The 22,512-nt window shown below is 49.1% G+C and overlaps 1 protein-coding gene across 1 annotated transcript in view; it reads right to left on the bottom strand.

The window, feature by feature from the left end:
- Nucleotides 1-22,512, bottom strand: part of MERTK (MER proto-oncogene, tyrosine kinase) — a 119,287-nt gene that overhangs the window by 60,690 nt on the left and 36,085 nt on the right. Inside the window, exons 3-4 of the mRNA XM_028137963.2 lie at nucleotides 14,606-14,706; nucleotides 12,594-12,767 (exon numbers count right to left, since the gene is read on the bottom strand). Coding sequence (XP_027993764.2) covers nucleotides 12,594-12,767; nucleotides 14,606-14,706 — 275 coding nt within the window. The remainder of the gene's footprint in view (nucleotides 1-12,593; nucleotides 12,768-14,605; nucleotides 14,707-22,512) is intronic.

Below are 22,512 nucleotides of genomic sequence, written 5' to 3'. Positions count from 1 at the left end.
TCAACAATAAATAATTAAAAAAAAATAAGACAGAACTGCGTCTCCCTGCAAACACCCGGCTTTACATCAGCATGTAATCTCCAAAGGCATCTCAGGTCTGAAAGGCCTGAACTACTGGGAGGACTCAGGTACCACACCAAAGGTCCTCAAAATAAAAACCAGGAATAAGTAAGGATAATGTTCTATGTCATTCTTGTCCAACATTACAAAATTCAGGTGCTTGGGCACAGCCCGAGTGGCTGACTGGGTCTGACTGATGGCCCAGCACAAGTCCTATGTCAGAAGCCTGCACCGTGGGCCCTTTCTCCCTCTGCGTCTACAAAATGGATGTAAAAAACATTGCTGCCCGGCACGGTTGGATTCCAGGTCAGGGCACATGCCTGGGTTGTGGGCTTGTTCCAGGGTAGAAAGCGTGCAGGAGGCAACTGATCAATGATTCTCTCTCATCATTGCTGTTTCTATCTCTCTCTTCCTCTCCCTTTCTCTGATATCAATAAAAATATATTTTAAAGAAAAGAAAAAATATATTTTAATTTCACAGAACTGGCTAGAGATATATGAGAAAAAAGATAAGACTAAGTCGCAAAATTAATTATACTAATGCAAGTTACTTTACTATCACTGTGTCTCTTTGTTCCAGTGAAGGGACCTAAGACATGGGAGTGTTTGCCATTCATTGTTTGTTCAGTAATTCATTCATTCAGTCACACAGTTCTCTTATGCCAGGCACTGTGTGGGGTGATGGGGCTAAGCTAATTAATAATTAATATATGATAATCACACCGGTTCATAACACGCAGATGGTTCTGCACTATGTGGTGGGAGGTACAAGAGTTATGAAGAGGCGCTCTGACTGCAAAGACAAGGTCGGGGTGTCCAGCAAGCTTTTCAGAGAAGAAACACATACGGGTACAAAGATGTCTCATAAGCAACAAGGGGATGGTTACGTGAATTACGGTCCATCCACTCACTGTGGCAACTGTCACAAATGAGACAGGCCCTTGAGTACCGACATTCAGAAAGAGCTACGTGGCTTGGCCATGAATGTGTGTATCCCATTCGTGTATATGCACATATATGATTCCATTGCATAGGGCAGTGAAAGTATAGAGAAAAAAGGGAGATTTTCACATTTTGCTTTATGTCTATGGTTTGAATGTTTTACAGTGAATATGTGTTCACATATTATTTGTGTAATAAAAGGGTTGGAATTAATCTGCGTAAGTATTATCATCCTCACTTAAAGGAAAATCATATATATATATGTATATATATATACACACACATATACACATACACACACACACACACACACACATATACTTATAGAAAAAAATTAGGAAGGAAATACAATCAATGTTTTCATTGTAATTGTGTAATAAGCTGTAAAAATACTTCTCTGAATTTTCTACATTTTAACACAAAATAATTTAATAGTTATGCAAACTAAAGTTTTAAAAATCATCTTACTTTGAATTAATTATAGATCACAGAAAGATGTAGAGAAATATAGAGGGAGCCTGGCTGGTATGCCTCAGTGGTTGAGCATCTATCCAGGAACCAAGAGGTCACCATTTTGATTCCTGGTCAGGGCACCAGCCCAGGTTGCAGGCTTGATCCCCAGTAGCGGGCATGCAATTTCTTTTTCATTGATGTTTCTATCGCTCTATCCCTCTCCCTTCCTCTCTCTCTAAAAATCAATAGAAACATTTAAAAAAAAGTATACAGGGAAAATTCTGTTTCCTTCAGCCTATGTCCCCCGTATGAACAGTTCACATAACTAGAGTCTGGCCAAAACCAGAAAATAGACCCTGGTACCAGCCATAGAGCGCATTCAGATTTCACCCATTATACCTGGGTTCCTGTTTTCACACGCATGGCTCTATGTAAATTTATCACAGGTGTAGCTTCACGCAATCACAATTACCCATAAAGGTTATTTTGAAAAGCACATTATTACGATATAAACTTCTCAGTTCCTATTTTGCACCAGTCTTCTGTACCAAAGGCGGGGGGGGGGGGGGGGAGAAATAAAATTAGAGAAAGTAAATAAAGATTGCAAAGAACTTGAAACCCCAAATAGGTGGCAGTAGTGAGGATGTATCTAGCCACTTGGAAATAAATCATACCTCTGAGCTGAGACAAATTACATGTGGACTTTGGTGTTAAGATAATATGCAGATGTTATTACAGAAACACACATCTAATTTCTGTGAAAACATAGAGAAGAAGAAAAGTTCTACATAAACAGAGATGGACAGAGTCTGTCCTATTTTCAAAAGGCAAATGAGATTGATTCTGGTAAGTACCAAATCACTGAGAGATGGAAATCCACAGTAAAACTTAATATCACTTCCCCTTTGAGACCGCATGGAGGGACATGGAGAGTATTATACTAAGTAAAATAAGCCACTTAGAGAAAGACAAGTATCACATGATCTCACTCATATGTGGAATCCAATGAACAAAAAAGATCCAGAGACATAGAAGCATGGAACAGACTGTCAAATCTCAAAGGGAAGGTGGGGATAGGAGGGTGGGTGGGAAGAAATCCACCAAAGACCTAGTATGCATATATGCATAACCCATGGACACAGACAATCGGGTGGTGAAGGCCTGGTGCGGGGTACAGGGACATGCTAGAAAGGGTCAATGGAGAAAAAAGAGGGACATATGTAATACTTCAACAATAAAGTTTTTTTTTTTTTTTTTAAAGAGGGTATTAAGTTGGTGCCTATAGGGATGCCGAAAACTATCTTATCCAGAAGTTCAGCTCACCACCAATAAGTCAGGCCTGATTTCAAAACGAATTCCAAATTGATTTCCAGTCTTTCTGTGACAGTAGACTGATGTATCAAGGAATGTCTCAGAACACAAGATGGAGAAATAAATGGAGAAAATAAAAGTCAGCAGAGTTACCATGGGTTGAACAGTAGCCAAGAGAACTGGATGAATGAACTGAGGTCAACTCAGAGGCTGCCTTTATTAACAGGCCTCTGGCTTAGCTCTTGGTTAGATCAGAATCTAGATTTCCATCAGCAACAAAACAGCAGTTGGAACAAAGCAGAGAGAAAATCTGCTAATCCAATGAATGAAGGTTGGAAATGGGCTCAGTAGGCTGGGACAATGGGTTAAACTTTTATAAGAGTAAAGGATGCGATTTTAAAGACAAATAGGCAAGGAACTGGAGAGCTTTGGCTTTGCAGCAATTTAATGAGAAAAAAGACCTGGGGATTTCAATGCGCCTCAGACTCAACATTAATCAATATACTAACCTATGGCTTGCATTACAGAAACAGTGCCCAAAACACAGGAGGTTACAGCCTCCACTGACCCTTAGGAATTGTTTTCTCAAAGTAATACCAATGTGACTAAATGCTTTCAGAAAAGATAGGAGGGGGAGCAGTCCTAACTAGTTTTATGAGGTAAACAAACCCACATACCTAAACTGGCATTACAACTCATAAACCAATTCCCTGAATAGGCATTTTTTACAATAAAGAATTCGACTGGCTTTCGTTGCTTAGAATTTCCTGACAGGAGTGGTGACACATGCTGGGGTCCCTAGATAGCTTCAAGATGGGGGCTGGTCACCAGAATGACTGACCACTTGACCAGAGGGCTGGGAATCTCAGCCCAACCTCCAGCTTCTAAGGAGAAGAGGGAGGTCTGGAAACTGTTCAGTCACACGGCCAATGGTTTCACCAGTTGTGCCCATGTGACGAAACCCCAACAAAATCTCTGGACCCTGAAGCTCAGGACAGTTTCCTGTTAGGTGAATACACAGAAGTGCCCGGGGCGGGGGGTGGGGGGGCGGGGGGGGGGCGGGGAGACACACCGTAGTTCCATGAGGACCCTCCCAGGCCTCACCTCCTATGCACCCTTGGTAATAAGACTGTAATGGTTAGTTTAGCACTTTCTGAGTTCTCTGGAGTGGACAAAAAGAGGCCACATGCTAACCAAACTAACTCAGGGAAGGCCTGCATAGTGGACTTGTAATCTCAGAGACCTAAAGTAACTGCAAAGGATGGTCTGAAATTAAAACCTTTAATTACAAAGCAGTTAATAGTTGGTAGTCATGTCCTAGGCCAGTAGCTTCCCTGACAAAGATCAACTTCAATCTTTACCGAGCCTACTGTCTTTTTGCATCTAAGATAACAACATACCTGTGGAATGTCAGGGTAACTTGTAACTTCCCTTTTTCCAGACCCCGAAGAGCACAACAAATGGTGCCAGGGCGGAGACCACAAATTCCCTCCTTGTTATTGTTATCATGTTAATTGTTTTATCCAAATCCCAGAGGTTTCCCCTCTTTGCTTTCTCCCACCTCCCTAACCTATCACCAATGGACTTAATGTAACCCACTTACATATCCACCTTTGATGGTAATTTATAAAAATAGGTGAAAAACCACCATTAGGAGCATTATCCCAGTATCTTGAGATTTTTGCTTCCCAGCAATTGTTGACAGATTGGCTCAAATAAACTCACAAAAATTCTTTACAAGTTTGAATGTTTTCATACATTAACACTGGGCTGTTCTAGCAAATTACCCAACTGGAGGTGTTCATAGGAATTTCCACATTTATAACCCGTCAGCAGTAAGTGCAGGGGGCCTGGGGACACCACTGTCACCCCAAACTTGTGGCTGGCATGTAAAGTGAGGGTAGTCTTGTGGAGGACTTGACCCTGTGCCTGTGGAGAGTGCATTCACTCTAAGTAGTAAGCATCAGAAGTAACAGCAGTCTATCCAGTCAGTGTTACCCCAGATTGGGGGTGAAACAGAAAAAAACCAAAAATTTGAAAATCATTCACACAACTTCAAATCCACCAAAATACATCAAGGCCAGGTAGAATTTATCCCAGGAATGCAAAACTGACATTTGAAAAGCAAATCAATGTAATTTACTATACTGAGAGAGTAACAAAGAAAAACCATACAAGCAGTAGATGCAGAAAACAAACTTGACAAAATCTGACACCCTTCATGATAAAAATAAAATTTTTATGCCCTGGTCAGGTAGCTCAGTTGGTTAGAGCTACCTGAACTTTTGTGAGTTGAGGGTTCGATTCCCAGTCAGGGCACATACAAAATACAAGAATCAACTAATGAATGCATAAATAAGTGGAACAACAAATCGATCTCTCCCCCCACCAGTCCCTCACCTAAAATCAATCAATCAATCAATCCATCAATTTTATTATTTTTTTTGCAGCCAACTGGTAATAGGAGGAAATTTCTTTGGCCCAAATGAAGGGCATCTACCCGCAGTTAACATCACTCAGTCATGGGAGCAGAGATGTCCACTGTAACCACTTCCACACAGTACATGCTGGGGAGGTCCTGGCCAGAGAAACAGGAAATAAGCCAGAGAGATAAATGGGTAAGGCCTGGGAAAGTAGAAGTAAAACTATGTCTATTGGCAGGTCTCTCTAGAAAATCCAAGGATTCTACAATAACAAAAACTCAGAACTAATAAGTGAATGTATCAAAGTTGTAAGTATAAGATCAACACACGAAAGTCCATTTATTTTCTATACTAGAGGCCTGGTGCACGAAATTCGTGCACTGGGGAGGGTGTCCCTCAGCCCAGCTTGCACCCTCTCTAATATGGGACCCCTCGGGGGATGTCCAACTGCAGGTTTAGGCCCAATTCCTGTGGAATCGGGCCTAATCCTGCAATTGGACATCCCTCTCACAATCCGGGACCGCTGGCTCCTAACCGCTCACCTACCTGCCTGATTGCCCCCTAACTGCTTCCTTGCTGGCCTGATTGCCCCCTAACTGCTCCTCTGCGGGCCTGATTGCCCCCAAATACCCTCCCCTGCTGGCCTGATCACCCCCAAGGCTTTTATTAGTATAGATATGACCCTGCACAGAAAATTTTACTAACCCTGCTTTACAATAAGGGCTTGACGATTGAATCATTAGGACCAGACACCAAGATTTCCTTTCTTTGAATAGTGGAGGGAATACTTATCTTGTCTTTAAGTTGCCCGGAAATTAAAATGAGATAATGACTTAGAAAAGTATAAAAGCACCATTTAAAGACAACTGTCTTTTTAAAGAAGTGGCAAAATGAAAAACACTTTTTATTCTCCCCTTCCTTCCTTTACAGCTTTTATTTAAACTTTGAAATTTATAAAAATTTCACTCCAATTTTCATTTCTTTACATTCAACATTATTTTGTATTGGTTTCAGGTTTTATATTAGTTACAGAATAGTGGTTAGACAATCATATACTTTACAAAGTGTTCCCCGATATTTCTAGTACCCACCTGGCATCATACCATCATTACAACACTATTGACTATATTTCCTATTTAAGTGACAATGGGTTTACAGGTTCCTTTCAGTCTTTCTTTTGTGTTTCTTGTCCTTCCTTTTCTTTCTCACTTCTTCCCTCATTTTCTTTATATAGTATCTCAATTGGCCATCAAAGCTCAGTGAAGGCACTGGGACACGCTTCATCATTTTACAGACCAGGAAACTGAGGCCAATTCCAGTTGGCTGTGGAACTTGACTCAGCACACAGGAAGCCCTCAGAGCCATGCTCTTTGCGCTTCCTAAGGGGCAGCCGCCCAGCAAACAGAACAAACCTTCCAGTCAGGCTTCCCAGCCTCTTTCTCAAGCACCTCTTCATTGCGGATGCTCCACATTCTTTCCTCTCCCCCCATTCTTTACTGCCCCCCCTTCTCTGAAGCAGGTGGAAGGCTTCCCACTCACTGCCTAGGCATGCTCTGCTATGGGGCAGGGTGTAGCGAGCTTGCTTTTGGGTCAAGGCAGGAACAGTAGTCACTGCCTCTGAAGTGTGAAGGCCGCCTGAGCGAGGCCCATTAGCACTGGGAGCTTCTCTGAATCACGTCAGTCAGTCCAGTACCCTGCAGTGCAGCACCCCTTCACTGAGGTGGCTCCACCCCTCAACCCCCGCCTCAGGGGTGAGGGTCCTTGTCCCTCTGCCAGGAGTCCTTCCATGCCCCTTGACCCCTGGCTGGGCCCACCCACGTCTTGGGGGCACTGCAGAACCTCTGTCTCTCTGCAGATGAGGCAGATCCCTGCCTTAGGTCTCTGCAAAGCTATGAATCTGTGGCCAGAGGCCTGGTCTGGGTCTCAGCAACCACATGCCTGCAATGTTCCCAGGGACCCTGGGAGCGGCTGGGCGAGTCCTGCCACGCTCCCCCAGGGTGGCGATCTCCCCGGGGACCCCAGGGAGCGGCTGGGCGAGTCCTGCCACGCCCCCCCCAGGGTGGCGATCTCCCCAGGGACCCCCGGGAGCGGCTGGGTGAGTCCTGCCACGCCCCCCCAGGGTGGCGATCTCCCCGGGGACCCCCGGGAGCGGCTGGCTGGGCCCGGCCACGCCCCCCAGGGTGGCCATCTCCCCGGGGACCCCCGGGAGCGGCTGGGCGGGTCCTGCCACGCACCCCCCAGGGTGGCGATCGCCCCAGGGACCCCCGGGAGCGGCTGGGCGGCCCGGCCACGCCCCCCCAGGGTGGCGATGGTCCCCAGGACCCCCGGGAGCAGCTGGCTCGGCCCGGCCACACCCCCCCAGGGTGGCGATGGTCCCCGGGACCCCTGGGAGCGGCTGGCTCGGCCCGGCCACGCCCCCCCAGGGTGGCGATGGCCCCCAGGACTCCCGGAACTAAGAGGATTGGGCGCCGCCATCGTGGTCTTCTCAACGGCCGGATAGGCCACCCGGAGTCCCGCCTCCAGCCTCTCGCTGGCCCAATCATGGGCATAGCGGAGGTGCGGTCCATTTGCATGTTTCTCTATTATAAGGTAGGATATTAATAGCGAACAAATGGGAAATGAAATCTAATAGGCTACTTATCAGCATCAAAACCAGAAAATATTTAAAAATAAATTTTACAAATGACATTAAGATCTCTACCCCAAAAACTATAAAAAACCCAAAAACAAAAACAAAACATTGAGAGAATTAAAGACCTACATACCAGTAAATGGACAGACTGTGTTCATGAATTGGAAATCTCAATATTAGTAAAATGTCATCTTCCCCTAAATTGATCTATAAATTCAATACAATTGCAAATAAAAATCACAGCAGAATTTTTGTAAAAAATGTCAAGCTGGCCCTAATCAGTTTGGCTCAGTGGTCTATCCAGCATCGGCCTGCAGACTGAAGGGTCCCAGGTTCAATTCTGGTCAAGGGCATGTACCTTGGTTGCAGGCACATCCCTAGTAGAGGGTGTGCAGTAGGCAACTGATCGACGTTTCTCCCTCATCAATGTTTCTAACTCTCTATCCCTCTCCCTTCCTCTCTGTAAAAAAATAAAAAAATAAATATTTTTTAAAATGTCAAGCTGATTCTAAGATGTATATGGAAATAGGAAAAAGACCCAAAGTTGCACTTCACCTAAAAGGATAAGCACAAAGATCTTTTCTAAGTCCAGTCCAAAAGTAGACATCAGAGGAATGAAGTGCAAATGAAAACACAATAATCTACCATTTCACATCCATTAGAAGGTCTAAAAGTGAAAGGACGAACCCTATCAAGTGATGGGAGGATGTGGATGGAGCAACCGGAAAGTGGGGAATGCACCACGGTACATCCTTTGGAAAACAGAGTCCTGGTTTCTTTATTAAATATTTTTATTGATTTTAGAGAGGGAGGAAGAGATAGAAACATCAATGATGAGAGAGAATCATTGCTCAGCCGCCTCCTGCACTCCCCTACTGGGGATTGAGGCCACAACCTGGGCATGTGCCCTTGACCAGAATTGAACCTGGTACCCTTCAGTCCTCAGGCTGACGCTCTATCCTCTGAGCCAAACCAACTAGGGCAGTCTTGGTTTCTTTAAAAGTTAAACATATGCCTACATACAACTCAGCCATTGCTCTCTCAGCTATTTATCCAAGGGAAATAAAAATATATGTTCCCCAAGAGACTTGCACATAAATATTCATAGCTGCTTTATTCACAATAGCCAACAGCCATAAACATCCCAAATGTTCAACAAACAAATGGATAATAACACAGTGTAGCACCTTCATACAACAGAGCACTGTCAGCAGTAAAAAATAATGCACTATTGCCCAGCCGTAGAAGACAGAGAAAACCATAATACTGGTGGAGTCAGGAGTTAGAAAAGTGATTCAGAGACAACACCTAGGGGCTGGCATTCACTTGCTGATTCATTCTTGCCATGAATATTAGTGACTACTACTATGGGCCAGGTACTGCCTTGGGAGAGACCAAGACCTTGTCCTTACTGAGCATATTCTCTAAGAAGACATCATAAGTAAACAGGGTCATTATAGACTGACAAGTACTTTCTTATTGTGCAAGAAAGTCCACAATAATTCGTGATTGGGAGTCAATAAGAAAGTGGCAAAAACCTAACAGTGAAGAGTGACCAGGGAAGGCTTCGCTGAAGAAATGATATTTGAGTTGTGTCAGGGACCAAAGGGCAGATGGAAGAACCCTGGCAGACAAGAGACAGTGCAAAGGTCCTGAGGCAAGAAGGAGGAAATGAAAGGCAACCAGTGTGACTGGTGCTTAGCCAGCAGAGAAGAGAGTGGGATGGGGATGGGTTGCAGTGTTGGGTGGAGGCAAGAAGGACTCGGGGCAACCGTCTAAAACAACAGGAAGTCACTGAAGGATTTCCAGCAGGCAAGTGACAGGGTCTGCCACGAGGCAAAAGGATTAGAGTGAGGACAAGGCTGAAGCAATGAGACCAGCTTGGGAGCCTCTGCAGTGGAGCTGGCAAAGGCTGGCGGTGACATGACCAGGACACTGCAGCAGGGACAATGAAAAGACAATTTTGGATGTACCTTAGAAGGAAAACTGATGCAACTTGCTGATGCATTCACGTGAAAAATGAGAAAAAGGAAGGACTGGCAAATGGTGGTATCACTTACTAAGATGAGAAATTCGGAGCGGAACAAATCTGGAGAAAGATCAAGAATTTCATTTTAAGCCCTGGCTGGTTTGGCTCAGTGGATGGAGCGTCGGCCTGCGGACTGGAGGGTCCCAGGTTCGATTCCGGTCAAGGGCATGTACCTTGGTTTCGGGCACATACCCAGTAGGGAGTGTGCAGGAGGCAGCTGATCGATGTTTCTCTCTCATTGATGTTTCTAACTCTCTATCCTTCTCCCTTCCTCTCTGTAAAAAAGCAATAAAATATATATTAAAAAAAAAAAGAATTTCATTTTAAGATGCCTACATAGCCAGCAAGTGGACACGTCAAGGAGACAGTTGGCTACATGAGCTTGAAGCTCAGGAGAGAAGTCTGGGCTGGAGAAGCAAAGTCTGAAGTCCCCATCACACGGATGGTGCTAAAGCCAGGGGCCCGCGGAAACATCTCTCAGGGCAATCTCAGCGGGTCCGGAACTGAGCACGAGGGTACCACACTTTCAGAACTCCTACCACAGGCAGAGAAGGAGCAGTGACGTGCGAAGAAGCACCCACCACGTCCTCAGGGTCTGGAACACCCTCTGCACACAGAAGTCCCGAATGCATGAAGAAAGGAAGGATTAGGGCAGTGGTCAGCAAACTATGGCTTGCGAGCCACATGTGGCTCGCGAGCTGCGGTTTGCCGCTCTGTTGACTAATGAATGAGTATGCTGACCACTGCATTAGGGGATGGGGGGTTCAAAACGAGTCACCCCTAGGTGTGCTTTTGGGTATGCAGATTGTTCTGAGCTAAAGGCAACTTTAGCAGTGGGCTCAAAAGAAACTTCTGCCCCTCCCTTCACTACCTAGAAAACTTGAATTAGGGGCCTTGCTCATAAGAAGAGACAATCAGAGACAACCTCTTCTGACCTATCTACTAGTATATGCCAGGACAAACTTCTCTTTCCTGAACATGCGCTCTCCCTGCAATGGTCCTTTGAAGCCCCCAAGGCACCTCACCTCGCCCCTGGCTCATGATGTCTATATACCTGTGTTCCCTTTCTGTCTTGGAATCTCCTGCATGTGGGGACTCTGGCTCTCATGCATGCCGGTTCCCATCAATACTAATAAAAGGGTAATATGCAAATTGGTCAGGATGCCTCACAGTAACGACCAAACAGCAGGCTGCATGGGGTGACCAGGCCAGCAGGGGGCTTAGTGAGGGACGACCAAATGACTGAACAGCAGGCTGCGTGGGGCAACCAGGCAACCAGGCTGGCGGGGGAGGGGGGGCAGTTGGGGGCTACCAGGCCAGCAGGGGGCAGTTGGGGGCTACCAGGCCGGCAGGGGGGGAAGTTGGGGGTGACCAGGTCAGCAGAGGGGGCAGTTAGGGGCGATCAGGCTGGCAGGCAGAGGTGGTTAGGGGTGATCATGCTGGCAGGGGGGGCAGTTATGGGTGATCAGGCAGGCAGGCAGGTGAGTAGTTAGGAGCCAGTGGTCCCAGATTGTAAGGGAGATGTCTAACTGCTGGTTTAGGCCCAATCCCAGGAAGAGGGTGCAGGTTGGGCTGAGGGCCCCCCCCCATGCACGAATTTCATGCACCAGGCCTCTAGTCCAATATGCAAATTGGTCAGGACACCATCACGTAACGACCAATCAGCAGGCTACAACCCTACCCCCTGCACTGGCCCGGAGACATGAGGCTCGTGTCCCCACCCCCTGCACCGGCCCAGGGGTCCACAGGCACCCTGAGGTCCGCAGGCCTCTGCCACGGCCCAGTCCAGGGGTCTGCAGGCCTCCCCCGGCTCTGGCCTACCTCTTTGGGGCAATCCATCAAGGAGCCCCAGATGGGTGGGTGAAGCCTACCTCTTGGATCATGGGACTCCTGCACTGTGACAGGGCACAGGCCAGGCTGGGGGACCTCCCTGCCCCCCCACCCCGAGTGCACAAATTTCATGCACCGGGCCATTAGTACATATGTATGTATTAAACTTGGTCATATTCTTTTGCTAACCAGCCTCATGACTATTTGATTATTAGACCAGATTACTATGGAGGACAGAGGAAAGGTTCTCCTCCCCACAGCAGGGCTCCCTGGCCAGATGTTGCTGAAGGACGCAATGGGAGGAGCAGAGAGGAGCCCGCTGGCTTTCCCGGCACAGGAACACCAACGGTGCTGACGCCAGAACATGGTCAGAACTATTGGGACAAAGTCGGGCACTTCCATTCAGATGGAAATCAAGGTGACCCCTGACCGCCAATACAGTCACAATCCCACGATGACTCACTCTGCCCACAACCCCCATGACCCATAGCCAAGCAAAGTCTGAGGTCAGCATCACACAGATGGTGCTAACGCCAGCGGCTGTCAAACCTCACTGAGTCTTCACATCAGTGGTTCCTGGGGTGCCAGACCGGCCATCCAGTGAGGCCACAGCTGCTGTGGGAGCCGTGAGCCGGCTCCACTGCCCTGTCTGGGGCATTCGCCAGCTTCCCCCCCCTGAACCATGGACACCCTACAGTGAACTCAGCCACTTCCCACCCCTGACCTGGGGACTCTCCCCCCTGAGACTCCTGCCTGCCCCTGCCTGCCTCCCCATCTACTGCCCCCTGCCCACCCCTCTGCCCGCCGCCGGCTGCCACACTGGTCTTCCTCCTCCTGGAGCATGGCAGTGCTCAGCAAACGTGTGCTCCCTCCCACTACTAGAGAGGAAGCAAAGAAATCGGCACAGACTCACCAGGGACAGTTAGCACAGACGGGGATCTTTCTGGCTGTTCACTCACGCGGCTGCTGTTCTGAAACCAGACAATGCCGACGGGCTCCGGCGGGCCCACGGCCTGACAGGTGAGGTTGAAGGCGGTGTTTCTGGTGACGTTCATGCTCTCGGGCTCCCTGGTGAAGTAAGGGAGTCCTGCCGAGGGAGAGTTAAGGGAAGGAATGTTTCAAATCCACACAAAGACACGGCCCACTAGAACGTGGTCACGGGAGATCTCCTTCTACGCCATCTCAGGTCCGAAAGGCCAGTTCTTCCCTGAAAGTTGGGTGCGAAAGAGAACAGGCTGATCTCCAGTCCAGCTCCAGCTCACTGCGGCCGGCTGGCAGGTTTTCAGTCTTCCTCACCAAAGTAAACAGTAAAAACCACGCCACCCAACAGGTCTGCCTGCTTTTCAGGACAATCGACGGTGTGTGAGGCTTTGAGAGGGGGGTCAGGAATTTTAAAATCTGTGCATGAGTATAGGGCTAAACGCAGTCTCAGAAAAACACTGTAGACACAGTTACAGTCACAGCCAAGTTCTCCAACTGTAGTTCCAGGATTAAGGCCGTAATAAGCAAGGGCACTTCAGGAATGTCTCAGAGGAACCCAAATAGCTCACTTATTTGGGGCGTGTGTCAAAAACTTATCAGTTGAAGCTAACTGTCCTCACAGATTTACACTGTGTTCTTTTGGGACTTTGAACTTACAGAACTGGTCCCAACAGGAATGATGTGGGAATGGTAAAGGCAAAACTTTTTTCCTGCTTCAGAGTTTTGTAAAACTCCATTTGGACCTAACATGTCTCTGGCCTGGGCATTTTTCTGAGATTCTGACAAGTAAAAGGTCCTTTAAATATTTTTCCCAGATAAACAGCAAATGTAGGACTCGTTTCCCCCTCCCCGCAATGCGGAGGCCCCGCCTCCAACTCATGCTGACACAAACTAGCTTGTCCAGTCTGGGATGGACCCAAGAACAAAGCTATGAAAGAGACTCCTGAGGGCCTGCCTCACCCAGGCCGCCTGCAGCATTAGTGGGCATCAGGCTCCTGTTGGCAAAAGAATGGGTAGTAGAAGAGCCTTTTAGGGGAAGATGTTTCCCGTTAAAAGTCCCTAGAAAGCTAATCACCTGTCCTACAGCCTGTGGTGAGGAGGGTCAGGAGAAAGTAGGAAAGAAAGGTGTTCTGATGGTCTGCTCATGGGAACCTCAGAGAGCTAGGCGAGGATGCAGGGATCTCAGAGGGCAGCACCTGGGGGGTGGGGAGCGACCACTGGGGTGGTGACAATAAAGATGCTTCCTCCTTGAAGCCTTTCTTGCCAGGCCCTGCCACTGCCGAACCAGGCATGCACACCCGGAGACCCAGGGACCTGGGCTCACCTGGCCCGGCTCACCTGTGCATCAGCTCACACTCCCCACTGGAGTTCAAGTGCCTCCAGGGTAGAGACTGCCTTCTCTTCATCTCACGTCTCACTTCTCAGCCCCACTGAACCCATCTCATGCCTTGTCATGTCACAGAACTGCACTGAACCAAACACCTGACCAACGCAAGGGCCCTGAAAGGAGTCCCAGACCGAGCTGCTGACCCTTCCAGGAAAACCACCCCGCTCCCTGCTCTCACCATCCAAGACTCAAGACAAGAAAAGATGCTGAGTAACAAGCAAATTGTCACCTGGCCAGGGAGTGGTACCTGGTGCCAGCACTGAGAGACGGGTAATAGAAGGCATTTACTTCCTAAAAAAAAGTCATCAACTTTTAAAATTGTAAATAACCTCAGGACAAGGACATCAATAATCTCTTTTATCTCAGTCCTAGTGCCTAGGATGGACCTAAATGTTAAGAAGTGAATTCATTTCATTATAACCTCAGGACAAGGAAGTTATACAATCTCAGTGCTTATGGGTCTGCAAGTTTTGCACAGAATCATAAACGGGCCTGCCAAGCTGCAGTGTTATGTGCAAAGCAGTTAATACTGGCCGCTCTGGGGCCTCTGCACTTACCTTGTACCTCTACGTAGATGGGGTCAGACACGATCTCTTCACTGTTTATGTTCGTCTTACAGGTGTACGCCCCACTGTCTGACCGCTGCACCCTCATTATGCTTCAGAGAAAACACAGGAAGATATTTATGGTGACTACCCTTTGAGCTCCTACTACAAAACAGAACATTCTTCAACCTCCTTGTCAGAGGCCGCAATATTAATCTCACATATCGACATGGCTAGGTCGCGGTGCGCAGATATTTGGTCTAACGCCACTTTAGATGTTTCTGGGGAGGTATTTTTCAGATGAGATTAAATTTAAATCAGCAGACTCCAACCAAAGCAGATGACCCTCCATAATGAGGGTGGGCCTCATCCAGTCCGTTGAAGGCCTATGAGCAAAGTCTGAGGTTGTCCAAGGAAGAGGAATTCTGCCTCCAAACTGCCTTGGGACCCAAGACTGCAAAGTCAGCACCCACAGCCACATTGGCCAATTCTTTAAAACAAGTTACTCTGTACTGTTACTTGTCTTCACTTCTATGGTCGCCTCTATATTGGAATGCAAATTTGTAGGGCTGTTTGGGGTGGTCACTATAACTAGGGGGCTCCATGGCCTTTAGGGGCCAGAAGGAACTGTTCCATATCCCCAATGATCTTCTGAGACCAGAACCCATTCCATTTTACATACACACATGTATTTTGTCTGGCTTTAACACCCACCTAATTTCCCAGGACTGTAATTACCATGAAAATGGGAGGCAGAGGGGAGGATGGTGAGAGAGCAGCAATGGCCCTGTGGCCTGTCGGGAACTTTGCAGGGACTAGTCATCATTTGGAAAAGGGATCACTGACATCCAGGCTGCATCTGCAACTGCCATGTGGAGGGTGGGCGGTGGGGGGAGACAGGGTGCAAGTCTCTGCAGACCTGGTGTGGCCATGCCCCGCATAACAAGTTGACATTCATATTCTTTTATTATAAATCACCTTTCTTTTGTTCTTCTTGTATTACATTTGGACAATCTATATATATATATAAAGAGCCAGTGACCATAACGGCTATAATGACCAGGTCACTATGATGCCCACTGTGGCCAGTGAATTGGCCCGATCAGGGGGTTGGGTCAGCTGGCCAACCTCGCAGCCCCTCCCCACTGCTGGCCTGCCCCTGATCGAACTCTCCCACCCTGAGGAAGAGCAGGGCTTCTGGCCAAACGCCCTCTCCCTTCCCCCTACCCTGTCAGCTCCAACCCGGATCAGCCAGCCCCACCACAATAGGCTCGAAGCCCCTCCCCCCTGGCTGGCCCTGCCCGATTGCCCCCCCACCCCATTAGGGGGCGAGGCCAGCCAGCCAATCTCCTGCTGAAGAGTTGTAAAATCATAAAAGCCAGCATTTCAGTAAGTGCCTGAGGTCAGTTGAAGACAAGGTCAGTTGAAGACAATTAGAACAAATCAGCCAAGAATGTTGAGATAGAAACCAGATAGCCATCTATAGCTGGGGGGAACCGATACCAAGAGCTTGTGTATACCTAAAGAAAAATGTTTGTATGTCAACAGACTTAATTGTCTTAATTGTTCCAGGAAGCAGAAAACCACAGTGGAAAGTTACCGGGTTGTAAAATGGAAAGACCCTGCCCCCTAAAGTGTATTTAACCTGTGCTCAAACCCTGCTTCGGGGCCCACAACCTCTGCTCTGTGTTCAGAGTATGTTGTGGGACCGGGCATGCCTGTACCAATAAACCCTTTGCTTTTTGCATGAGAACGTCTCTTGGTGCTTTGTGAGTGCGGCCAGCGTTCCGGGCGTTACATTTGGAGGTCCCACCGAGATTGCTGCAGCCGCCTTCAGGCTCCAACAGACGCTTCTTGGGGTAAGTAACGGCGCCTCTCGGATAGCGATCGCTTGTCCTTGTCTTCTGTTTACTGTTTAATTTTAAGGTTAAGGCTGGCAAATCTGTTTGGTTGGGTGGCTGTCGGGGTGGAACGTGAGTTTCCCCCGGCTGCGACGGGCAGACGTGTCAGTGGGTCGCAGGCCACATCCCTGGGGGATGCCCTGGTGGACTTGGGGGAGGCCCAGGGTTGCCTGGGATCCTCCCGTCTCGGGGAGGCCCAGGGTTGCCTGGGATCCTCCCGTCTGGGGGAGGCCCAGGGTTGCCTGGGATCCTCCCGTTTGGGGGAGGCCCAGGGTTGCCTGGGATCCTCCCGTCTGGGGGAGGCCCAGGGTTGCCTGGGATCCTCCCGTCTGGGGGAGGCCCAGGGTTGCCTGGGATCCTCCCGTTTGGGGGAGGCCCAGGGTTGCCTGGGATCCTCCCGTCTGGGGGAGGCCCAGGGACGCCTGGAATCCTCCCATTTGTTAGAGTCTGACTCTGAAATTCGGTTGCCAGCCAGGTCAATTGGTGCTGTGACACCTTTTGGATTTTTGTCTGAGCGTGTTGTGCTTGTGTTTGTCCTTGTCTTCTGTTCAATGTTTACTGTCAATTGTATGGTTCTTGTCATGGGTCAGTCCACCTCCACTCCTCTGTCCCTGACCTTGGATCATTGGTCAGAAAGCCTTTCTGGCTCCTCAGTTCTCTCCCCAGGACCCTGCCGATGATGTTGCAGACCGTGATGTTGCCTGTGAAACCAGCTACCCCTTCCCCGCCGCCCTCGGCCCCTCCCGTCCTCCCGGACTCACAACCTGATCTGATCCTTTTAGACTCTCCTCCGCCCTATCCTAGGTTAACAGGTCTCGTGGAGCCCTTAATGTTCTCCCGTCAACCCATTTGGGATGGCTGTCAGCAACTCCTGGGAACCCTCTTCACCACTGAGGAGAGAAACTAGGCTCCTAGAGGCGCGGAAAAATGTTCCCGGGCGGGACGGACAACCAACGCAATTGCAAGACCGCATTGACGACATCTTCCCTCTGCGCCGCCCAGACTGGGACCCTAACACCCCGGAAGGTAGGGAGCATCTGTCCTCCTACCGCCAGGCTCTTGTGGCAGGTCTCCGGGCAGCCTCCAGGCGGCCCACCAATTTGGCCAAGGTAAGGGAAGGCATTCAGCCCCCCCCCCCCAATCGCCCACAGTCTTTTTAGAGAGGTTAATGGAGGCCTATCGGAGGTTTACGCCCTTTGATCCGCAATCAGAGGAACAGAAGGCCTCGGTGGCCATGGCCTTTATTGGCCAATCAGCTGCGGATATAAGGCGTAAACTACAGTGCCTTGATGGGCTCCAGGATTTGACTCTCAGAGACCTAGTTAAGGAGGCAGACAAGGTTTTTCACAAAAGGGAGACAGAGGAGAGACAAGGCATTGACTAAAATCCTGGCCACAGTAGTTAGTAACACAAGAGAAAGGAAGTAGAAAGGGAGGGGACCTGGGTCCACGATGGCGGTCAAATTTGGACTCGGACCAGTGCGCATATTGCAAGGAGAAGGGCCATTGGAAAAGAGACTGTCCCAAAAGGTCCAGGAAGAATTCTCAGGCTAACCAACCCACCTTGCTAGCCCTGGACGAAGACTAGGGGCGATGGGGCTCGGATCCCCTCCCCGAGCTCAGGGTAAAATTTTATGTGGAGGGGACCCCCATTGACTTTGAGGTAGACACCGGGGATGTCTATTCAGCCCTACAGGCACCCTTGGGGCCACTATCAAATAAACGGTCTCTGGTGAGGGGTGCCAACGGCAGCCGATATCGGGCTTGGACTACCAAAAGAACTATGGATTTAGGAAAGGGAAAGGTCCATCACTCATTCCTGGTGATACCTGACTGCCCGGCCCCGCTAATGGGGAGAGACTTGCTTACCAAATTAAAGGCTTGCATCACCTTCAACCCTGAGGGACCCAAAGTAGAGTTTTTAAGCCCCTTGGGAGAACGGCCAGTAGTAACGGCCCTGACCATGTCCGTGGAAGATGAGTATCGTTTGTACAACTCCCCGATAGAAAAACAGGACATGACGGCATGGCTTGAGGAATACCCAGATGCTTGGGCCGAGAAAGCCGGGCTAGGGCTGGCAGAAAATCAACCCCCAGTGGTTACCTTGAAGACCTCTGCAGTCCCAATTCGAGTCAGGCAGTACCCCATGAGTAGGGAGGCTCGAGAAGGAATCAGACCTTGGGACCCTGGAGGAGGCCAGTGGCCTATCTGTCCAAACGTCTGGACTCAGTAGCAGGAGGATGGCCCCGTTGTTTGAAAGCTATAGCTGCCGCTGCTCTGTTGGCCAAAGACGCTGACAAATTGACTTTGGGACAAAAATTGACCATCATAGCCCCGCATACTCTGGAAAGCGTCATCAGGCAGCCCCCAGACCGGTGGCTCTCAAATGCATGCATCACCCATTATCAGAGCATTTTGTTGGATAAGGATCGGGTAACCTTCGGGCCCCCGTCTACCTTAAACCCTGCCACCCTGCTCCCGGACGAAGCTGCGGATCCGGTCTTGCACTCCTGCCAGGACATCTTGGCAGAGGAAGCAGGAATTCGCCGCGACCTGAAGGACCTTCCATTACCCAACTCAGAAGTAACCTGGTTCACGGACGGTAGCAGCTTCCTGCGAGATGGTTTTGTAGACACTTTTCTCAGGATGGGTAGAGGCCTACCCCACCCGGAAGGAAAGAAGATTATGGAAGAACTTTTTCCTCGGTTTGGACTGCCCCAGGTAATTGGGTCAGACAATGGACCTGCTTTCGTGGCCCAGGTAAGTCAGGGAGTGGCCAGGGTGTTGGGGATTAATTGGAAATTACATTGTGCCTATCGTCCCCAAAGTTCAGGGCAGGTAGAGAGAATGAATAGAACCATTAAGGAGACCTTAACTAAATTGACCTTAGAGACTGGCGTTCAGGACTGGACCTTGCTCCTGCCTTATGCTCTGTTTCGGGCTCGAAACACACCCTCGTCCTCTATGTACAATCTCACCCCTTTTGAAATTCTGTATGGAACCCCACCTCCGGTCTCAAGAATATCACCCATTCTAGGTAAAGGCTCATTACCCTATACCCCTCTGCTTGCCAGGTTAAAGGCTCTGGAAGGGATCCAGTAATTTGTCTGGAAGCCGTTGGCCTCCACTTATCAGCCAGGAGACCTTAAGGTGCCCCACTCATTCCGAGTCGGAGACTCGGTACTCGTAAGAAGACACCAGACTCACAGCCTAGAGCCCCGGTGGAAAGGACCCTACGTGGTGCTGCCGACCACCCCGACAGCAGTAAAAGTAGATGACATCACGTCTTGGATCCATGCCTCCCATCTCAAGCCTGCGCCGCAGCAGCCGGGACCAGAATGGACGGTGGAAAAGACTGACAGTCCCTTTAAGCTTCGCATTCGCCGTGTGGGTACCTGGTGGCCTACTCTCCACCCGGACGTATGCCAGCTTGCAATTGGATTAGGCACTTGGGATCTGGGAGCAGTAGAAGACCCCACCAAACTCCTCCTGCTCATACGAGATCATGGGCACCATCCCAGCGGTACCCATACCTCGGGGTGCAGTGATTCCCGCCGGTGGTGTGTTCTCGGTAACATTGAATTTTATGTATGCCCCAAGGAAGGGAGGGACCGGGGAAAAATAAGGACCTGTGGGGGGGCCTGAATCTCTTTACTGTACTGCTTGGGGTTGTAAAACAACAGGGGCAGCCTAGTGGATACGAGGTTCCCCAAGGGACTGGATACAGGAATATCACGGGAAGAGCCAGCACTGATTGTGAAATACGATCCCCTTGTGGGACAGGCATTCTATGTAACAGGTTAAACATTTCCTTCACTGAGAACGGGAGAAAATCAGAGAATCTACAGACATGGGGTCTTAGATTCTATACTCCGGGCTATGATTATGGATTATGGTTTACAATAAGACTGAGACAGGAAGCTGTCCCCGTACCTGTGGGCCCAAACCTTGCCCGTCGCCCACCAGCATCACTTTAATCAGGCAGCAATACTCAGCATTGGATGAATCTGAAGGTCTCTAGGATTAGAGACCGGCCACAGAAAAAGGGGGGAATGAAGAGTTGTAAAATCATAAAAGCCAGCATTTCAGTAAGGGCCTGAGGTCAGTTGAAGACAAGGTCAGTTGAAGACAATTAGAACAAATCAGCCAAGAATGTTGAGATAGAAACCAGATAGCCATCTATAGCTGGGGGGAACCGATACCAAGAGCTTGTGTATACCTAAAGAAAAATGTTTGTATGTCAACAGACTTAATTGTCTTAATTGTTCCAGGAAGCAGAAAACCACAGTGGAAAGTTACCGGGTTGTAAAATGGAAAGACCCTGCCCCCTAAAGTGTATTTAACCTGTGCTCAAACCCTGCTTCGGGGCCCACAACCTCTGCTCTGTGTTCAGAGTATGTTGTGGGACCGGGCATGCCTGTACCAATAAACCCTTTGTTTTTGCATGAGAACGTCTCTTGGTGCTTTGTGAGTGCGGCCAGCGTTCCGGGCGTTACACTGCAAACCCCCCTACCCCTGCCTGGCCCCACCCCAGATCAGCGCCCTGATCAGGGTCAGGGCTGACTGGCCAACCACCATGGCCTCTTCCCCAGGCCGCTGGCCCTCAATCAGCACCCCCCACCCCATTTGGGGCGGGGCCAGCCAGTCTACCGCCATCAGCCCCTCCCCATGGCTGGCCCTGCCCCCAATTGGCCTCCCAACCCCAATCGGGAGCAAGGCCCGCCATCCAATCACCCAAAGCCCCTTTCCCCAGCCAGCCCGGCCCTGATCAGGCCCCAATCGGGGTAGGCTGGCCGGCCAACCTCCCACTGCTGGCCAGACCCCACCTAAGCACGAATTTGTGCACTGGGCCTCTAGTATGTTATAAAATCTCTGACATTAAGAGGTGGCCTTGGCTCTAAGAGACTGAGAGTCCTGCTTTCCACCTTTCCAGCGTGTTTACAAACAGGAACTACACAGCATATGTGACACCTGCACTTGGCCAGGGTAGGAAGGGTGAGGGGAGGAGGGACACTTGGACATGCTCTCAGATGCTCTCTCACAGAGGGGTCTCTATTGGCTCAAAGACACTGATCTCTCTGCTCCTCAGACACAGCAAAGACATGACTGAGGAAAAGAAAAAACCATGGAGGGGTCCGCCTGCCTAGCAGCTTGCACCCCAATACAAATTATTTATCCAAAGCAAAATAAAACCCATAACTGGTTTGGCTCAGTGGATAGAGCATTGGCCTGCAGACTGAAAGGTCCCAGGTTCGATTCTGGTCAAGGGCATGTACCTTGGTTGCGGGTACATCCCCAGTAGGAGGTGTGCAGGAGGTGGCTGATCAATGTTTCTCTCTCATTGATGTTTCTAACTCTCTATCCCTCTCCCTTCCTCTCTGTAAAAAAAAAAAAAAAAAAAAAAAAAAAATCAATAAAATATATTAAAAAAAAATAAATATTAAAAAAAAAAAAAAAAAAACCATCCCTGAGCCTGTCAAAGGCCGAGGCTTAAAGCTCAAAAGAGAAAGGGGGCAGGCAAGGGCAAAGGGGGCCTCCACCGACCTAGGCAACGATTAGCAGCCACCAAGGGGCAATAGCACCATCAAGGCCTTGAGGAGCCACAGTCTCTTTGGGTCAGAACACACACTGGACATTTTAAATATAACTTCTCACCCTAGTCGGTCTGGCTCAGTGGATAGAACCTTGGCCTGTGGACTGAAGGGTCCCAGGTATGATTCTGGTCAAGGGCACATATCTCAGTTGCAGGCTCCTCCCCGGCCCAGACCTGGGCCCTGGGTGGGGCGCATGCAGGAGGTAGCCAATCGATGTGTTTCTCTCACAATGATATTTCTCTCTGTGTTTCCCTCTCTCTTCCATTCTTTCTAAAAATCAGTAGAAAAATATCCTCAGGTGAGGATTAAAATAAATAATAAAAAAAAAAATATATATATACACACACACACACTAGAGGCCCGGTGCATGAAATTCGTGCACGGAGGGGGGTTGTCCCTCAGCCCAGCCTGTACCCTCTCCAATA

The sequence above is a fragment of the Eptesicus fuscus genome, chromosome 16 (assembly GCF_027574615.1).
Source record: "Eptesicus fuscus isolate TK198812 chromosome 16, DD_ASM_mEF_20220401, whole genome shotgun sequence".
NCBI lineage: Eukaryota > Metazoa > Chordata > Mammalia > Chiroptera > Vespertilionidae > Eptesicus > Eptesicus fuscus.
The sequence above is the reverse complement of the archived record's forward strand: the minus strand, read 5'-3'. Positions and strand labels throughout refer to the sequence as shown.